The 19,713-nt window shown below is 41.2% G+C and overlaps 1 protein-coding gene and 1 long non-coding RNA gene across 2 annotated transcripts; both read left to right on the plus strand.

Annotated features, from left to right (window-relative positions):
- Positions 1–995: 995 nt before the first annotated feature.
- LOC136432582 (uncharacterized) lies at positions 996–4,971 on the plus strand. The gene is made up of 5 exons (XM_066423976.1): positions 996–1,149; positions 2,531–2,668; positions 3,316–3,387; positions 3,571–3,633; positions 4,269–4,971. The coding sequence occupies exons 1-5, from the start codon at positions 1,092–1,094 to the stop codon at positions 4,280–4,282; spliced, it is 345 nt and encodes a 114-aa protein (XP_066280073.1). The 5' UTR covers positions 996–1,091; the 3' UTR covers positions 4,283–4,971.
- A 10,341-nt stretch (positions 4,972–15,312) lies between these two features.
- Positions 15,313–19,415, plus strand: LOC136432589 (uncharacterized). Its single transcript, XR_010755546.1, has 3 exons — positions 15,313–16,880; positions 18,231–18,354; positions 18,720–19,415. It is a non-coding gene; the product is annotated as an uncharacterized lncRNA (long non-coding RNA).
- The last annotated feature ends 298 nt before the right edge of the window (positions 19,416–19,713 follow it).

The raw sequence follows: 19,713 nt of genomic DNA on the forward strand, positions 1-19,713 counted from the left end.
GAAAAGATATAAGATAAAAGAATACATGTGTAATGTAGTTTTTCAGAGCACGTTAAAGATGAAGAAATGGACAGAAAAGCTTTGAACACAAATCGCAAAGTCATTCTGTAATTATATGTTTTAATTGGATGGAAAATGAAATGTCAGTAGGTTTTATGTCCTTGCACCACATTTCGGACGTGCACAATTTGTTTGAGCCTTTGTGTTCTAACTTTTTTGTTGTAGTGTACTGTGTCTCGTTTCTGTCAGTTCAAATACCGTGAAGAAAGTGAAGATTTGAGGTACTGAAACAAAACCTGAGGGATTTTCTTCCAGCTGCGACGTGGCGTGGCCGCCTGAAGGCATGCGGGTCCAGGCGAGGCCGTGTGCGTCATAGCTGTCGGACGGGCGGGCCTTCGCCTCTGGGTGCATGTGCCAAGCTAATCTCCAAGCAGATGTAACATCACGAGTGTTTTTGAAGCTTTTCTAAACATCTTCTTGGTGGTCAGCGGTTTTTGTCTCTTCTATTTCCCTCCCGTGAGGAAACGGTGAAGAGTAATAAATTAAAACTTCTAAAATAAGTGGTACTAAATTAGAAACAGTGACGTAAAACACTGAAACTGAGCCGTACCTACATCTGCTTGGAGATTCGGACTGTTCCATTGGCGAGGTGCCATCACCTGACTAACATGGACTGTCTTAACTGTTACCCAAGCGTTATGGACACTTTGCGGCCTCCCTGCTTTCAAAGCTTGTTTTAATAGTTTCTTATGTAACTCACTGGTTATGTTAACGCGTAACGCGCTCACTGTTTAAATTCCATGGTCACATTACTCACATAAGGGCTACTGTTCATATTGAACTCGACTGTGATCACTGTCTCATGATTAAAATGATCGATATCATACCAGATCATAGGTCAATTTTTCCACATGCTTGCCTATCTGTGCGTGTACATGAGTCATCAGCCACCACCTTGAAAATAATTGGTACCAGTACGACAACTTTTTCGTCCAAACCGCCTATAGCTAGTGCGTTTGTGTGTAGACGGCATTGTTTCAAGTCTCCACCATAAGATTGTACACCAGAGTCGAGAAGAGAGAGAAGACACCATGAAGACCCTTCTGCCACTGATTGCCGTGGTTCTGCTCGCCGGGCTGTCCTCAGCTGGTAAGTTTGCCTCGGCGTCTGTTCTCATTTTCGAGACAGCGAGGAAAATTTCATACGGAAATCACGGCGCGGCACCGAAGTGTTCTCAGCACTGGGCGGAACTCGGACAGCTTTGTAGAAAAATGCTGCAGAAAGTTGGTCAAAATAGGTCCTATCATGGAACTGTCCATGGAAAACTTGGTTGAACTGCCGTGCAGGGTACTTAGAGCACGATCTGCCTGTCAGATACGGGTGGTGCCAATCAACATCCAGGTTTGGGTGCTGCGGTACCTCGCGTAGCTGGCACGAAAACTGTGTCTAAGGTACCCTGCACAGTAACGATACACAGTTCCCCACGGCCAGTCCTCCCATAGATATTCTTGACCGACTTTCTTCCAAGTGGCGTTGTCCAGTTCCGCCCCCGGTTTTGAGAACACCCCGGCACCATGCCTCGGTGTAACCGTGTGCTTACCGGTGAGTTACCGTGGGGGTAGGGGCTGACAGGAACAGGGGAGAACAATGCCATGACACATGTGCTTCTGTAGCTCAGCTTTGTCGCCCAAACGTTTTGTGTTTGTTGAAATTCCAACTCTGTACCAAGTCATTCTATGTTCATAAACCGAACAATGACTAGGATTAAGGTCACCGTACGGAATGATACGTGATAACACAAAGAAGAACCGACAAGCTCTACTTTAAACCCGTGTGACGCAGCAGGAAATAACAGCAGATAACCGAGAAATACTGACTGTTTGGGAATACAGCGCGCTAACCGTACTTTCCAAGCAGAGGAGGGTTTCCGGATCGTTTTTGACGTGTTTTTAGGCGTTTTTGTCGGGCTTTCAACTTTGTCATTTTTTTGGGTGTCGTGTTTTTAGGCGTTTTTGTCGGGCTTTCTACTTTGTCATTTTTTGGGTGTCAACCAGCCGGAACCCTTCCTCTGCTTGGTTGGCGACACACAAAAAAGGACAAAGTAGAAAGCCTGACAAAAACGCCTAAAATCACGTCAAAAACCAGCCGGAACCCCTCCTTTGCTTGGAAAATACACTAACCGCACCACTACATAAGAATTCTATGCATAGCTTCAATGTAAATACCAAGACCCTCAGATAAACTGAGCGTAGGTTAGCCCGTCGTTTGCAGCAACAGCAACATCGGATAGCTTGCTTCATGTAAATACGTAACCATACACCCTACAACGAAGAGAACCTTTACATGATCTTGACCTGATTTTGGTGCAGTTTCTTCGGTAACAAATACCCACCTATCTTAATGCTTTGTTCATCATCATATCATAAAAAGGTGTACAACTGTTCTTGTCTAGTATTTGTCATCGTTGTCATTCTAGTAAGCCAATAAAGAATTGATAACTAATGATAAACCAAATCTTTTGTTTCCTTAGCGCTGACTAATTGGGACGTGGTTAAGTTGGCTGTTCAGAGGTATAAGGACTTGGATTCAAAGCCCGAAAACCGCGGCGCAGTTATCGATGCGGTCATCGACGGCATGCAGAAAGCAAACGGAAGGGAGCCGGAGACAGGTACGTGATTCATGTACACTCACACGGCAGCACTCCGTGTTTACTTTCAGACTCAAATCAACAACAACAACAACAACAAAAACAGCAGCAACAACAAAAAAATTGTGCCAAAAGGAAAAAGTAGTCTCATTGGCCAGGTGGTCCTTATGATAAGATAGACCGACTGGAAAGATACATGTAGGTTGTCAGAAAAAAAAGCCTATGCTTTATGCTAGGGCCACCCACCCGCGCAGTGTGCGGGAACGAAAAGTATGATGAAAATGACCAAAGAGTTTTTAAAAGTTTTGAAAAGTAGTCATGAACGTAACTTCTGCATATCTTTTTATACAGTTTATTTTTTTTCGTTCCAGCAAACAGACCGGGTGGGCCCCGGTTTGGAAATGTGACCCTGCCATTAGTTATGCTGTGGTCCCAATTCCAATCCGAAACCCGGCCGGGCCGTTTGCGAAAACGAAAAATAAAAAAAATGCATATCAAGAAAATACACAATATATGGTAAGGGGTAATTGTTTACCCCGGATTTTTAATGGGACCAAAGCGTAAACTGGCCAGGATAGAATACTATTACCAGGCTTTACAGATTACGGCTTTAATGCTATTCCTTTCCATCTGTTTCTTGTGCGAATAACATGTCTTGTCGTCTTCAGAGGAAGGCAGGAGGGAACTGATTGCGGACTTCCTCTCAGGAAAGGCACAGGGAAACGTTCAAGCGCTACAGAGTGAGTCCAGTATTCCTGAATTCTATTCATCTTTGTCGCGGAACCCATCGTTCTGCTCATGTGTTAAACTAATGTTGAAATCTATTTCTAATCTTCAAGTGAATGGATGTCGGAGAATCTATTTCCGTGTCTATGCTACAAAGACACTTATCTTTTACAATTTTGTTTTACTTTCTCTTTTAGACGACCCGGATGCATTATGGGATGCTCTCATCAACTACGTGGAGAAGGAGTTACGGGAGCGCGGTGAGAATTCCATTTCATATTATATGTCCGAGTAAAAACGTTAAAAATGAAGACACAAAGAAATTCTATATTTCCAATATTAGAGAAACTTGCCAACAATCATATCGTTGTACGATTAATCTTATTTCAACCGCTTTCCATCTTAAACGTCGAATTATAGCTAGTTTGTATTTCTCATGTGTTCTAAATCTAAAAAAAACATCTGCTACTTTGAGCCCCTATCTCATTGGACGCGTTGGCGACCTCGCTGCAACCTCGCGATTTGACAGAGCCCTCAACGAATTTCATCGATAGAAAACGAACCTTTCTTCACTTTGTGTGTTTTGATGTCTTTTTAGTAGTACTTGTTCGTTTTGCATGATATTCCTCTAATAAAGTCAAGGGTAACAAAAATCCAATTCAGAACGCAGCGGCCCAAGGTACCGCGGATCCAGTGAGATAGGGGCTTTAGGTATTTGAACAAGACCGAGTAGATTGATATATAATGATAGTAATAACATGTATTGTACATTCATGTCCTATCGGGCTAAGTACAGGCATACAGATACAAAATTCGTGGTTGACACATTGACATAATGACACATTAATGTTCATTACGTGTTGATGCTAATTAACATATCAATCGTATTCTACAGCTGGATCAGCCTGAGTAAAACAAACGGATCCCGATGACAGGAATCTGACAACCTAGCGGAGCACGTCTGCCACCGAGACTAAGGGATTCCTCTATCACGATTTACTCTAGAAAAGCAAAAAAAAAGCTGTCAGCATAGCTTTTATGAAATATTAATAGACCAGTATTTCCTAAACCCTCAATTTTCACAACAGTTTTCATAGATTTTCCAACTTGTTGCTTTAATCGCTGTAGAAATATTTTCAGCTTTTGTTATAGATTATTTTTCCCTATATGAACTGTAACGTATGGTTAATATGGCCATATAACTGCACCTAATATTTATGCCATGCAAGTTTGGTGATTTACTGGACGTTAAACAAATCTACACATTTCTATTCTGAATACGTAATAGCGACATGATAACTTTGAATGACAAAATATACGTATCTTGCATAGTGAAATTAGCAATGGTTTGTCGAAACAGTGAAACTTAGAACAACTTAAAACAGTGAAACTTTTAAAAGCTCCACACACGAATATATCCACAAAAGTTCAGAGTTAAGCTTGCCTAGTAGTCAACACGAATTTCTGCACTGTTTATTTGGTTTCAATCTGTTTCTTTTAACATAAAAGTGTTCTTGTCATAACGAGATACTATAGAAATATTAACAGTGAACTATGTCAGCTTACTTGGAAAATTAAAGAACTTGCTTGCCTATCAACATTTTGTGAGGACAATGAATATGTGTGTCGGTTGGATTTTAAGAACAGGTCGCAATGCTATGGTCTGGTTGTTTGCTTGTTTGTGTGTGTGTGTGTGTGTGTGTGTGTGTGTGTGTGTGTTCGTAAGTGTGTTTGTGTGTTCGTGTGTATGTACGTTGGCGACTGCGGCACGTTGGCGACATTGCTGAGACCTAAAATGGGATTTGTGTTACCCTTAACTTTATACTGGCAATATAATGCAAAATACACAAGTATGTCTAAAAACACAAGAAAACACACAAGGCGTAAAAAGATTCTCTGTCAAATCGCTCGGTTGCAGCGAGGTCACCAACTCAAGTCAAATGAGATCCCCGCTTTACCGATATGAAAACATGATGAAATAGTCAGGGAGCCTGGGAGGGGGGCCTAGGGCTTGTCGTCACAAGTGACATTTGCAATGACCCTTCGGTGCCACCATGTTTCCTCGCCAAAAGGTCATCATGCATTGTCTCCTGCCTAAAGATCATCATTACTCCAACAAGTCTTCTGTAAACTTTGTCTGTAGTTAGATCGGGTGGAAAATATCAAATAATTGCCAAAAAACAACACTCACGTTCGTTAATATATGTTTACATTCATCGCTGGAAGTGTTTTATAAAGTATGTAGATGTTACACCGACGAAGGTTAGACATGTAGCTGTTTAAATTTCCGAGAAGACATGGATTAGTGCAGCGTATAATTAGCTCTAGTTTTTGTCCCGGAGGCAAGGTAATTTACGTGTTTTCTACTTTTGTACAAAATCTCAGTCACTCGATCAACTACGACCAAGACTTTGCGAGGTGTTGACAAATGTATTCGTCGTACTGCTTAGAAGGCATTGCTCATTATACAAAACTTATGTATGACGTTCTGAGGTGACTGGTTCGGTATTTCTCAACATCACAAACAACCGAAGGCACTTATCACACATCGGTTAACGCGATGACAGGCTAGGTTGAAGTCCTTGACGTGATGTATGTTGGGGTTGACGTGGGGGCTCTGCAATTTTCGTGTCGGTTGTTGCGTGATGTGACCAGGTTAGTGAGACGCTTGATTACCCTCCAGACACAAGGTCTGGAGGATAATGGTTTTTTTCACCGCCATTTTGAATAGAAAAATAGAGGCAATGGGGCGCACAACAAACAAAAGTCTTGACACGCAGGTAACATCTACATATACTTACCCTTTGGTCTATAATTGTCAAATTAAAATGATTTAAAAAGAGGTACAACTATCATGATAGTTATTGTCACTGGTAAATGGATCATCATTAGCCCAAACAGGAAAGTTGTTAACATGATTTTGAAATGTAGCTATTTAGTAAAGCCTTGTTGATTCGATTATATGGACGGCATCATCTGAGAACGCTAAGTCCGATGTGAGCGTGCGACTAAAAAAAGTTTGGCAAAAAGCCTTCATTATGAAACATACGTGATCCGGAAGGCTGAACAAATGACTAAACACACAGAGTATGGTATACCGAAAAATAGATGTTTCGTTTTTGTTATTTCAAATCTTCTCCTTTGACTTTGGAATTGACTTTGGCATCCTACGACATTAGTATGAATTTTCCGAATTCATTTTTGCAATATACAGCATATATTTTCTCATTTTGCAGCTTCTTAATTTGTATGATTTTGAAAATTGACGCGGGCGCGGATGTCATCCATGTTATCGAATCAACATACCCTAATCTCCTACAGAAAATTGATGGCTGACGTAGCAATAACGCCACGTAAGTTGTGTTTTGTTGTAATGACCCTTGAGGTCAATGATGACATCACTGTTACTGTTATGTACAGTTCATTTTGTACTCTTCATCCGTGACTCCTCCCCCTCAACTTCGACCTTGTTGAAAGGCGGCCTGTGCGGCCGAACAAGCTATCGAAAGGAAATAAAGGCTTTGATTGATTGATTGATTGATTGATTGATTGTATAAGAGTCACGTGGTTACTTTGCTTGCGACACACCATACCACCGCGTGAGACCGCCATTATCTTGGTCTGAAGAAACATCTCTGTTGTCGAGCAGCATCCTCGCTCCTCAGTCTCTCAATCCCGCTCCTTGGTTACTTAATGACGTAACTCTTTTATCACAGGTGTACACATCAAAACGTAACATATTCTATGACGAACGTCAGTGCGTTGGCAATGATTCAATATTTCCACCCGAAGTTTCCAGAAGAGTTTTTGAAATAAAGAGGACCTTTCAATAAAAAAACAATGCATGATGACCTTTTGGGGAACCGCTCATAATACAGAGTATCTTTATGGATGATTCAGGGCGATTCTGAGTACAAGTAACGTAGCTCTACCAATTCGTTATCGTCCAATTTATTCAAAACGACATTTATTTGAAAACGCGCAGGCAGCTGCAGAGCCAAATGTTTAACCCATGGAAAGAAATATCAACTTTTCCAAAAAGAACAATACACAGTCTGTAACTTTTTCTCTGCTTGCTTAACGCCGTGAGAGCATGTTTTTATACAAAGGTCTATGAAGAACAGTGCTAGGGTTACCAGTTATCGTCCACTTGAGTCTTTCTCCTTCTAGCGCTCTACTTGAATAAATAATATCGAAATGCACATAAATTGTTCAAAGGAATGATGAAGTAAGAGGCGTCAAATTACATTAGATTATAAAATGCGTCATGCATGACGCTTCAATGCAACTTGTTGTTCCGGCTTCAGGAGTTTATGCTGTTATGTCGCTGGATGTAATTTTAAACACATTCATCGCTCTGTGTAAAGGAGAGTCATGACTAAGGATCATACTTATGTCGTTCTTTATTGATAATGGGCACTGACTTTTACAGAAGAACTTTATTGCACGACAATTGTACAAGGTGCAATGTATAGCAACAACTACTAAACATATGCATAGTATAAAATAGAGGTATAGATCAAACTTAACATCCTAATTACTTATACAATAACGGCTAGCATAAATCTTTGATATAGTGTTACAATCAATTGGGGCCAGTCATTAGTTTCGGTATCTTTTCTAATGACAAGGCACTTTTTATATAATTACGTTTTTTTTTGCATTGTGGGGGTCGTTGCATCTAAGATATATTCAAATCTGTCTGTAGCATTAAGACTCTTAAAATCTGTACTTGATTTGAGAAATGTGAATAACTTATTACGTAAAACATCATATCTAGAGCATTCCATGACAAAGTGAAATTCTTCTTCAGTTTGCTTTGGACAAAATGGGCAAAACTTTTGGTCAGGGGCTACATTGCGACATCTGCCCGTTTCTATATTCAATTTATGACTGCTGATTCTGAACTGAGTTATCGCTTGACGAATTTCGTAGTTATTTACATTCGTATATCATACAAATATTTTTCTTGTTTATAGCAGTTTTTCCATTTGTTAAGAATTATCTTTTGAATTATCTCTAATACAACTCAATAAACCACTCTTGTATATGTGTATCTTGTAGCCTGTAGCAAACTTGATGGGCAATATAATCTACGTTATAAGACTCTGCCCAAAGCCGTGATAATTGAGTGTCTAGTCATGATCACCAGTGAGTACAGTGTTGTATGCATCATCAAGCAAAGAGTCCAATATTTAATGCACCTTGACATGTTTGCATGACCCAAAGTGGACGATAACTGATAGCGCTACATTACCACTTAGAATAGCTTTGAATCATCTATGAAGATTACTTTAATTACCTTTAATCTAATGGCCTGTTGTTTGTTGTGGGTTGGTTGAGGGTCGGCGAAGTTGTATTCATTTTGTATGTCTGTTTAGTTACCCGCATTAGTTTGGTCCGATTCACTTAGTCTTATATTTGGAGATTGCTAGTCGGATTTCGTTTTGTTTTATCCCTGTGTCTAAGGGATTATACGTTTCTTAAATCCATATCACTACTAAAATCAACAAACCCACTTACGATAAAAAACGTGGGTCTCTTCATTTTCCACTGCCTTCAAAAAAGAAGTCAAACCCAACCATAGTCAACCTTAGTTAACTTAGAACTTTGATAGTAGTCTAGATAACTATTTTTGATTCCTATGTATTTCCATGTTTGTCTGCAATTAGCCTTCGGGCATGAACTTGCAATAAAGTTATTATTATTATAATCTTATTTATCTTACGTTTGTTCAAGAAATTTGCTTAAACGTGTCTTTGTCCAATCTTATGAAGCTGTTCTGTGGCGCTGTGGGGGGTCTAGGGGTTGTCGTCACAAGTGACATTTGCAATGATCCTCCGGTGCCAACAGACACTCTGTATCATAATCGGTCTCCTCTAGTGTGTGTCCTCTCACACATCAAATTCTATTCAATTATAATCATCGTTATTTTCACTTTATATATATTATGTATCACACGTGACACATAAGGGAACCACGGAGAAGACATAGAGATGTATACCAAGGTGATTGTTGTTAGCGATATGAAAACACACAGTGCGATAGTGGGAGGGGGGTGCTTGAGGTTTTACAAAAATACAATCATGACCCTGTGTTGCCAAAGGTGAATCATGCATGGTCTCCTGTAGGGGCGTCATCGTTACTCCAACGAGTCTTCTGGAAACTTATGGTGGGTAATGTCAAGGACATTATAATGCCTTGTGGTATTTGGGGAAGATATTGAATAATTGCCTCAAGACACTACGCTCGCTAAGATATATTCACATTAGTCGATAGATATTTGTTTGTTTGGGCCTTTATTTACTCTCGAAATTGTTCTATTCGGCCATCAGGGCCGCTTTTCAAAGAGGTCGAGTTGGGAGGAGCGTCAAGGGGTAATTAGGAAACATAACATACTAGTATATGTTTTAACAAGGGTGGTGTTTAAAAAACACTCCGGCGACGTAAAGTATGGAAGAAAAGTGTGGATTTTGTCGGTTGAACAGGTTTCTTGTTAAGGGGCTATGTTCCTTTTTTTGGCAGGTCATTAAGGGCTTGTCTGTACTGTGACCTGCCCAACAGTCTTTGTGTTGGAATAACTACCCATTACGTCATAACTTTATGAAAGAATTACACATCTGCTTGTCAGGAACAATATCATGCTGGAAGCGTGATTGGTGTTAAAAGTTTTTTGTTTATTGTTTTGATCGGTAAGTTTATGTACATTGGATATTTGTGTTACTTGGATTGGTAAATATTGCCATGTAATACGTTGTATAGGTTATGAAGGTATAGACGTACTTTATATATGATCTATTTCATGTCGGATATTTTGAGTACTTCTCATGGTATGATTTAGATGAGTCAATGGGTCCGCTAATGGTTAGACATGTCTATAAGATCTATATCGTGAAGTAGTATAAGTTATTCTAATGAGCAGCTAGGTAGATACTGTACAAGGTGTTTCAATTACATAATTGTTATATGTAGAGGTTGGGGGTGTCCCTGTGGTGTAGTGGTCTGCGCCCTCTGCCTCTCACCACATCTGGTTCGAATTACTTGGACCAGAAGAACTGGGGTTCAAGCCCCAGGTAGGACACCTCTGGACAAGAGGTGCATTGAGTCATACCAAAGACCAAAGAAAATGGTACATACTTCTGAAACAGTATGGAAGTTAAACACACTTCACTGCCAGTGGACTAGCCCCCTGCTACAGTGATTGCACCACAGTGTGGCCCAGGGCTATGAAACGGAGATGGGCACCGCCCTATACATCAATAATGGTGTGGGAGTATTTTAACTTAAACTTTATATGTAGTGATTAATGATAATAATGCTAATGAATAACATAGTGGTATCACGTGATTGATGCATTGGGTAGGCCATTGAGTACAAAGTATGTAAACAAACATTTAGAATCACGTGTGTCATTGATAATAATGACCTTATGTCAGTGATATAGTGGCAACAGCGGATGTCTCAAGTGATTGGTAATGCATGACGTAGCTGATATATAATTTCATTTGACATAACAAAGGCCAGAAGTAACACAACAGGTGGGAACTTCAAATGCGTTGCTGACCGACAGTACTCAAAGAACGAGGAGCTATAATTGCTACTTGTCAATTCCAATAACGAAAGATACGGTGCATCATCACTTTCCACATGTTGATCGATGTACAGTGTAGCATAATATCAATAATTATAGCACCCTAAAGTGTGACTCTAAGCAGAGGTTGTTAGGTGATACAGTAATTTTTTATATGCTCCGTTTTTGTCAATCGTATATAACAAGGTCTGCTACCGATGGCAATCATAAAAACAGCATAAATCCCGTCAGAGGTGTTGGTAAACAAAACTGGTAGTTGAAGGAAATTTAAGGATTTTCATTTAGACTAGCAAGGAAGCTAAGACATAGAGCACTGCTTAGCGTAGTTAACAAAAATCATTACGGGCTTATCTTCAAAATATTGCGGTACGGTCTGTAAGGCTGCACTAAGTAATTTTTATGGAAGTCCGCGTGCGCATTGATTTTGGTCTGTTCCCAGAAAAAAAACAAGAATTTCCGCGTCCTGTAACTATGACCAAATCGTAAGATTAACGTAAAACTCGTCACGCGAAATGCATGAATAAACACATGTGCCGTATAACGGTGGTGTACATGTGCACCACGGTCAAAATACCAGTAGTAGTACTAGTAAGTAAGATGGCGTCGAATTCCACAGAGCATGTGGGTTTCTGTATCTGTATCTGTATCTATATATCTATATAGCCGGTATAACCGCCATTCGGCGTAACACACCAGCTTCGACGCTAAATATGTTTGGACGCTAAATATGTGAGCATAAAAGTGAAAAAGGGCGGCAACGTTGTTGTTGATTGGTACGCTCTCGATGTCGGTCAGGGAGAGCTGACGTTCGCACAACTGTACGAGAGACTTGTAGCGGCGAGTGAGTTTCAGCCGTACAATTTTAAGCAAGTCTTGTCAAGATCAGCTACAGTGCATTCCTTCTGCAATGACGAGAAGATCGGGAGAGGCATTGAAGTTTACTCCGGCCTGCAGGTGGGGCAGGCAACCAAGTAGTTCGGGTGTTTCATCCGATTGGAGGTCGACAATACAGCTGCCCCAACTGAAGCTCCTAGGCCCAAGTCTGTTTTTGAGGTATGAAAAGTTCTGTTCTTTAGTCTGTTTTGGTTTAAGTACTATGTGAAAAAAAAAAAAATCTGGGAAGGGGGAGTGTAAGATGAATGCATTCATTTATTCTGCATGGATCATGATCATTTATTCGTTTCTGGTTATTTATACTTGTTGGGGAAATATGTTTTTTTTTTATTTCTATCATTTTTGGTCCATATTTGGCTCTTGAATAATTACTATTATTCATTAGGATTTCTTATGCATAGGTAGAAATGTAGTAATGCATGCGAAGACTTAATCACCGACTAATTTTGCCTTTTTAATATACTATGTTTCTGCAGGCCTGCAAAATCAATGGGATATGGAAAGAAACAGGACAGGACAACAACTGCTGTTCAACTTCAGCTGATTTAATCAAATTATTGCTGTTTTCATGATGAATAAAAGAATTGTTAGTTGTTACACTGTGTTCTCTCATTCAATTTGTGTCCTAATATGTGTTGTCGACTATTTTTTTTTCAAATCTAGGCATCTTGTTTTTTTCGGCCCTTCTTGTTTTTTTTTCGCGCTCTCGCATTAGATCTAGGGCCTCCAAAGGACGTCATCCATAAAAATTACTTGGTGCAGCCTAACATGCACAGGCACAGGCCGTGGGGATCCATTTGTTAAGGATACCAAATTCCTTAGGTCCCCAAGTTGCTTGTGTTATGTAAGTTTGACTATGCACAAACAGCTGCTCAAACACCGCACAGTAGGTTTAGTGAGATGCGAACTTAAAGAAACAAACAGATGATACGTCAAACTGCAAATGTTCAAATTCAGCCTTTTCCTCACGATTTGGGGACAGGATTTAAGACAATTATGTCTGCTGAGAAACAGGTGGATGTATCAGTCGGGGATATTTGACTTAATGAGGTCAAATGCTGTTAGTACAGACATGCTGCATTACTTGTAGTAACATTATCTGATCCGACAGAGGTAGGCTGGTGTATTTGTTTACGTTTAGTCCCTTGCATGTACCTTTGTTTATCGTTTTTCTGGGGGCAAAAGAGGGCTTGGTTTTTGTTGTGTAAAAAGAAAATGTGTATACCGTGCTATGTTAGGGAATAGTTGAATATATGGTCGGGTGGGAAAAGTTTAGAAGCAAAAGAGGACTGTTTTTTTGTTGTGCTAACGGAAGAAGTGTATAACGTGCTACGTTAAGGCCCCCTCTCATTGAGCTGCGGCACTGTGGCGGTAGCGTGCGGTAGCGTGGAAATGGCTACCGCCGCAGTGCCGTGCACAGACCTCGGCGTACCGTCCTAGTGACGTCGCAGTGCCGTTCCAGTGCCGGTCCACACCGCCGGCGTGCCGGTTGAAATGGCGATTTTTTTCTAAAAATTTGACCAAAAAAAACGCAAGTGCCAAAGTGCCGCGCGCTCGCCGGGAGCTTGCCGGGAGCTCACCGCGCGCGCTATTGTGTAAAAAGTGATATGTCAGTTTCAAGGTTATACGTATATTCCATAACATGTTACCTTTCTTGCACCAAGTGTCATAAGTGAAAATTCGTTTATCATTTGAAATCATTTTTGGATGCATTTTTGGATAATTTTGCATTGTATTTTGATCCATTGACAGCACTGCGATTTCTGATTAATTGAAAGCACTGCCATCAAACTACAATCGGTCCATTTCCCTAGCTATTGATCTGTTTAAGAGTTTGGTTAAACCTAATTTACTGCATTGTAGTGAGGTTGAGGATTGTAGCTGTAGATCCTCTCTCGGATCTTTTCATTGGGATATTGCTTAATCCCACTGAAAATTAGATCTCTGCATTTTACATTTATTCCAGTACGGAAGTTGATAGACTAGTCGCTCAGGAAAGGAATCAGACCACTCGTCCACATGCACTCGCCCTGCTCTTGTCCCATTCAAGTGATAAACTGAACCTGATATACAAGTCAGGCACTATATCGCACATTTTACTCAATGTCTCGCCGTAAGGGGTGAGTTAGAAGAATTCCTATTCATCGTTGATAGTCAAAAAATAGTTGATTAGATACTCTCGCTAAGATTAGATATACCTACCTACTAACAGGATTATTTAAAAAACATACGACACTTCATCATTCGAAGAAGAAAATGACCAGACTACTCACGTTCAGGACATACTATGTAGACATGTTTGGCTTAGCCCCGTAGTTAATACCAACCGTTTTGATATACATTTAAAGAAAGTGTGAAACTCACGTTTCTCCCTGGCTGGAGGGAACCACTTAGAAATATTAGTAAACTCCACACATATTATAAAATCAAAAAGCACTTTGGTAGGGAAAAGGATCACGTCAAATCATAATAAACCAGTACACTATCTACACTGCGCAATCATTGAATCATCCTTAATGAGTTATGGGGTAGTGCCGAAGTCGCGTGATGAAAGAGAGTCCCTACATATCAACTAATGAAAGGAAGGGCGGGTGGGTGGGGGCGCTAAAACCAAGAGCCCGACTCCTCGCTACTTTTGTCCAACCCTTGCTCACTCTGTCCGGGACCCGACTTCCACCACGCTCCTCGGCGTTGCGGATGATTTCAGTGAACTACACAGAATGGTCAACTGCCGCTCCTTATATAGCATTAGGTGATGTCATTGGCGGATTGATCCAATTATAGCGCAGTGTAAATAATATGCATAACTACACTGAGAATCAGCGCACGTTGTCTAGAAGTTGAAAAGGATCGACACCACAACACACCAGGCACTCACAGACTGTGTCCCACATGTAATGAAAACATTGAAGATAAATTTCAATTTGTAATGGCCATGGCCTGTCCCTCTTATGGCAAAGACTCGGACAGATGCGATGTTACAAAGTATTAGAACTAAGACAAACTTCACCCTATCTGGTACACAGAACGATATGTCCCATGTATTGTTGTCATGTCCATCTCCTAGTGCAAATGAAAACTTCGCGGGGCGGTGTCATCATGAGCTGCCGCCGCAGTGCCGGAGCCCAGTGAGAGGGGGCCTGCAAGTTGAATATTTAGTCGGGTGGGAATGTTAAGGCCCGATTTTCTGATCGCATAGGCGAGAGAAATATCCTCGGCGAGCTTGGAAGCAAATGAAGACTGGGTCCCCAAGGTGCTTGTGTTATGTACGGTTGACTATGCACAAACAGTTGCTCAGCCACCTACAGTAGGTTAAGTGAGATGTGAACTTTAAGAAACAAACAGATGATACGTCAAACTGCAAATTCAGCCTTTTCCTCACGACTTGGGGAACGCACGGCAAATGACACGTGCATGGTCACTACGGAAGCGTCTCAATCGCCATGACGAGTGTTTTAATCACCGTAGCACCAGGCAGTCTAAGATATAACACAAATTGACGAGACATAACTTAGAGGAATGTTGAAAATGTGCTTATGATTTACATTAAAATCAACTAAGATATGGATTAGTAAGCAACGTTTTGTCCCACCCCCGGACAAGCAACATTTAGTTACTGTACTAGAACAACAGTAGCTAATTGAACTATTGGCATAAACTTTGTATTGAATTAATCTTCTTTTTGAAGACTACTTCAAGACATCCTAAATTGTCTTTACCTCATTAACATATCTATTCAGAGTTTTGGTATAAAACCTGGTGTTCTCAGTCCTATCGTTAGTCACTGACGAAAGACAGTGGATACTGTCTGAAACGTCTGACTGTTTCAAAATCTTATCCAGTTGCTTGAGTAACATATTTTGGCGTAACGTTTTGTTTTAATGTTCTTTACCTGAGAATTAAGATCGCCCATACTAAACCCGATAAGATTTTAAGGACTTGACTGCCTGGTGTTACGGTGATTAAAACACTCGTCTTGGCGATTGAGACGTTTCCGCAGTGACCGTGCATGTGTCGTTTGCCGTGCGTTCTTTTTTGTTTTCTTTGTGCAAGAATGTTTGATATTCCCGTGTTTTTGTATCCTCGCCCCACCTCAGAGCTAGCGATCCCTTCTGTTTTTGCTGCTAAAGCACAAATACTCAAGGCACTAAATGTTTATTATGTTAGCGCACTGAGAACACCCCGCAACAGATGGTCACCGCAAGGTCCCTAACGGGGTGTGTCGAAGCCTCGAATTGTTTTATGCCCTACAAGTTAGATTACAAGTAAAAATTGGCATGTAGAGTAGAGCAGACCCTTCCCGTAAGGAATTTACTTTAATTTGATAAACTCACAGACGATGGTCACTAGATAAACTTAAAGAGAGACTGAACGAACAGCTATTTCGCCCCGACACAGCTCACTTGTGAAGGCGGAAATAGGTCACTGGCCAAGCTTGACCTTTCACCGGGTCACCAGCTGCAGGGTTCTGCTGATTCAACGAGATTTCGTCATCTAAGTATTACAGTTGACATAATGTATTCACCAATCAGCCGTGCGATACAATCAGATCCTCCCTCGAACCACTATATGATAATGTTGATTGACGTATGACTGATTTCATATAAAACACGGTGCTGCCGCCCGGAAAACTTCACAAGCACGGTGGGAGATCTCAAGGCCGGAAGTCTACCGGTCGCAGTTTCGGCGTACGCAGGGGCGCGGGGCCGGACTGTCCTGGTCTCAGTCCGCTGGGCATCGGCGGGCATCTCTCACAGCACCGCAGAGGTACAGGGGAGCTCCCGCCAGTGCTGTCATTAGACTGGATATGAGTCGCCAGCGGCCCGCTCGTAAACAACAGGTACTGGGACAAGTTTTCTTATCAGATATTAGGTTGACTGATGCTGCTGCGTGAACTCCTACAGGATGCACAAGACTAACAGTGGGGGTTGATTTGTTTCAAAACTACCACGGGGCGTCGGGGCGTAAAGTTCCTTCTGTCCCAAAGAGAGTCCGACTGAACCACCGTAGGCGGGATGTCAGGTTAGTCCATTTTCCTTGGGTAGATATTCTCCATGCATCTTTATCTGTGTTACTGCCGAGACGTCTGAATTTTCTCTTGGTTGTCGAGTTTTGTTAAACTGATTTGACTGTTAATTTGAATGCATTTTCGGCTTGTACTAAATTATGCCAGTGTTTCCTTTATTCCATACCTTGTGTATGGGTGAATAAGAGTCTTACTCTCGTAGACGTTGTCTTGACATTTTGGACGTGTTTCAATCTGCTAACGTTACATGTAACGTTACAGTCCAGGAATTCGTCTTCGTCTGTTGCGGGTGGTACCGTAGAATTTGGTCACACAAGTGTACTAAGAAGTAGCCCTAGGTCTGAGCATTCTGAATCTGTTGGGTTTACACTATGTCGGTGCCAGTGTTGAACGTGGCTAGCTTTCGGTGTTCGTAGGAATTTTTTGTGCGCTCGCCGGACGGCGTACGGACTAGGGGAGCCTAGCCTGTTCCCCGGGCGTCTGTGTTTTCAAATGCGCAGGATTTAAAGGTATGTTGTTTACGTATCCAATGTTCGTGAGCTGTACAGAGTAGAAAACGTTTTCGACCATGGTAAGTAAGTAAAACCTTGACCCCGATATTTTCATATGTAATCAGCGGTTATAAACATGCTAATGTATACAGAGTTTCTTCTTGTTTGACGACATGATGGGCAAGATGATAATAATGATTTGTCTTTTTAATCAGTATTTATTAGTACAGTACCATATGTTTTGTTTTCTTTGTATCCATTGTATGGCAATTGTTGATTAGCTCAGTTCTTGGAAGGCACCGAAGGCATTTATTTATCTGCAGGGGCGTTGCATTGTATGTATGTACGTACTAGTTTAGTGGGCTATAGTCGTTGTCAATTTGTACTTGTTGTAACTCTTCTTTTGTAACGATGCCCATGTAGTAGTTGTTTTCCTATTCTAGTTGGCTGTGTTGATAAGTTCAATCAGTAAATAGTTCGCCAACAGCACGTGGTCCAAATTCCAAGTAGTGGATGTATGATCGGGTGATAAATAGTGTCGATAATGACTGGCTCATGTTTCTCTGGCTCAGTTGCTAATGTACCAGTTACCGCATCTGTTATATTTTTCACTGGGGAAATCGAAGTTATGGTTAACGTTTTATCTTCATGACGTCATGCTCCGCCAGGATTTTCCAGTCGTACTCTCGCACAGTCGTATTCGCTCCTCTTCGACAGGACTAATCTGTCGAGATTGGATATTCCAGTAACGGGCTGTTTTCCCTTCTTCGGGTCAGGCCCTAAATTCTGGCTCTGGATGGCCAGTAATAACCCGGGGACCCTGTCCCCGTGTGTATATTTTTCTTACATTTTCAGTAAACCTCACACGTGCAGCGATGACCGAGGACCACTGTATCCAGGGACACGCTATGTTCTACTGTCTTCTTCTATCCCCTGCCAGTCGCCTATAGGACAACGTGATAATCAATGTCTTCCAGCGGTAAGCCAACATAGACAATAGTGTTTCTGTCGTCTTTCTTAATCTGAGCAAATGCAGTTCTATATGTTGTGTCCTTTTAAGGTCATTCCTTAATAAATGACAAACATATAACTTTAAACCTTTGCATTCTCTTGCATTCTGTGAAAATCATCGGCTCAAACACGTTGTATATGATGGCTCGTTCCCCGTCGTCGAGGAGTAGTGGGACTGATGGCTGTACAGTCCTATGTACGTTGTATATACATGGATGTGAAACCAACAAATCCTTGAATCGTGTTCATACAGGGGAGGGGCAGAGCTGCACAGACCATATTGTGACAGACTGCTTAATGGCATTGAGCTATTTATGCCCTTTTCTCTCTTAGTGCCCGCAGGAGAACTTCGTCATGGCTACCTTCAGACTGCACAAGGAATCATCATGGAAGAATGGGAGTGTGCGACGATAACATTCACCAAAGAGAATTACATTGAATGCAGGACCATCGCACTGGGATGATTGCGAAAGCAAAATGAAAAAAAGAAAGAAAAAAAAAACATACACACACAATGAAATAACAAGGTTGACGCAAACGCACATAACAAAAACAAATGAAACACAAATAGATAAAAAAAATCTCATACACAACATGCCCAATATTCGAGAGACCTTGTCTCTGTGTCCTTCCTTTTATATGTTAGCTATAGTCTTCAGAGAGCATCTGAAAGAAACTGTATCGGGTACATGTTGAAACATAAAATGCTTTATTGTTACAACTCAAAACAAAAATATGGATGAAAAGCATTGCATCATGATCTACATTGCAACATACCCTGCCAAACCATAATTCTATATTGTAGAAGTAAAAGCTTCTCAAAACATCGGCAAAATACTTTAATAATGTGTAAAAACTACCGCCGTGCCCGACGCATTAGATTTCAGTTCATTCCTGTTCTCTGCAAACGCCGTTCCTGCAAGGTATTGGCAAAAACCAATTCCCTGGGGAATGCGTGCGTGGAATATCTAGAATTCTTTCAGATTTGATCCCAGCACTATACAAACGGCTCCGCCCCTGAGGCGTCGCCAAAAAGTAACGGGGGGTGCCCAAACATATGACGTTTGTTTACGCGCTCGAACTCACGGCGCTCCATTGCTGGTTGCCAGAGAATGGTCATGTTTTAATGAATTAATTTTGAACACATTCATCTAAAGAACATACATGGACAAGAAATGTATTCATACTGTTCATGGGCCCTTCACGCTCCGCGTTACAAGCGTTTTCACGAATGTACCTTCTGATTTAGTGCTACGCCAGATAGTGTGCCTAACTTATTACGCTTCGGTAACTGTGCTCTCTTCGGAAGTTGGTGATTAAGTTAGAG

Source organism: Branchiostoma lanceolatum, chromosome 1, assembly GCF_035083965.1.
Source record: "Branchiostoma lanceolatum isolate klBraLanc5 chromosome 1, klBraLanc5.hap2, whole genome shotgun sequence".
Classification (NCBI taxonomy): domain Eukaryota; kingdom Metazoa; phylum Chordata; class Leptocardii; order Amphioxiformes; family Branchiostomatidae; genus Branchiostoma; species Branchiostoma lanceolatum.

Excerpts from the sequence above, each read along its gene's own strand:
- LOC136432582 (XM_066423976.1), top strand. The coding sequence starts at position 1,092 with ATGAAGACCCTTCTGCCACTGATTGCCGTGGTTCTGCTCGCCGGGCTG. Across the intron at positions 1,150-2,530 it reads CGCCGGGCTGTCCTCAGCTG|CGCTGACTAATTGGGACGTG; the intron begins GTAAGTTTGCCT and ends TTGTTTCCTTAG. Across the intron at positions 2,669-3,315 it reads CGGAAGGGAGCCGGAGACAG|AGGAAGGCAGGAGGGAACTG; the intron begins GTACGTGATTCA and ends TGTCGTCTTCAG.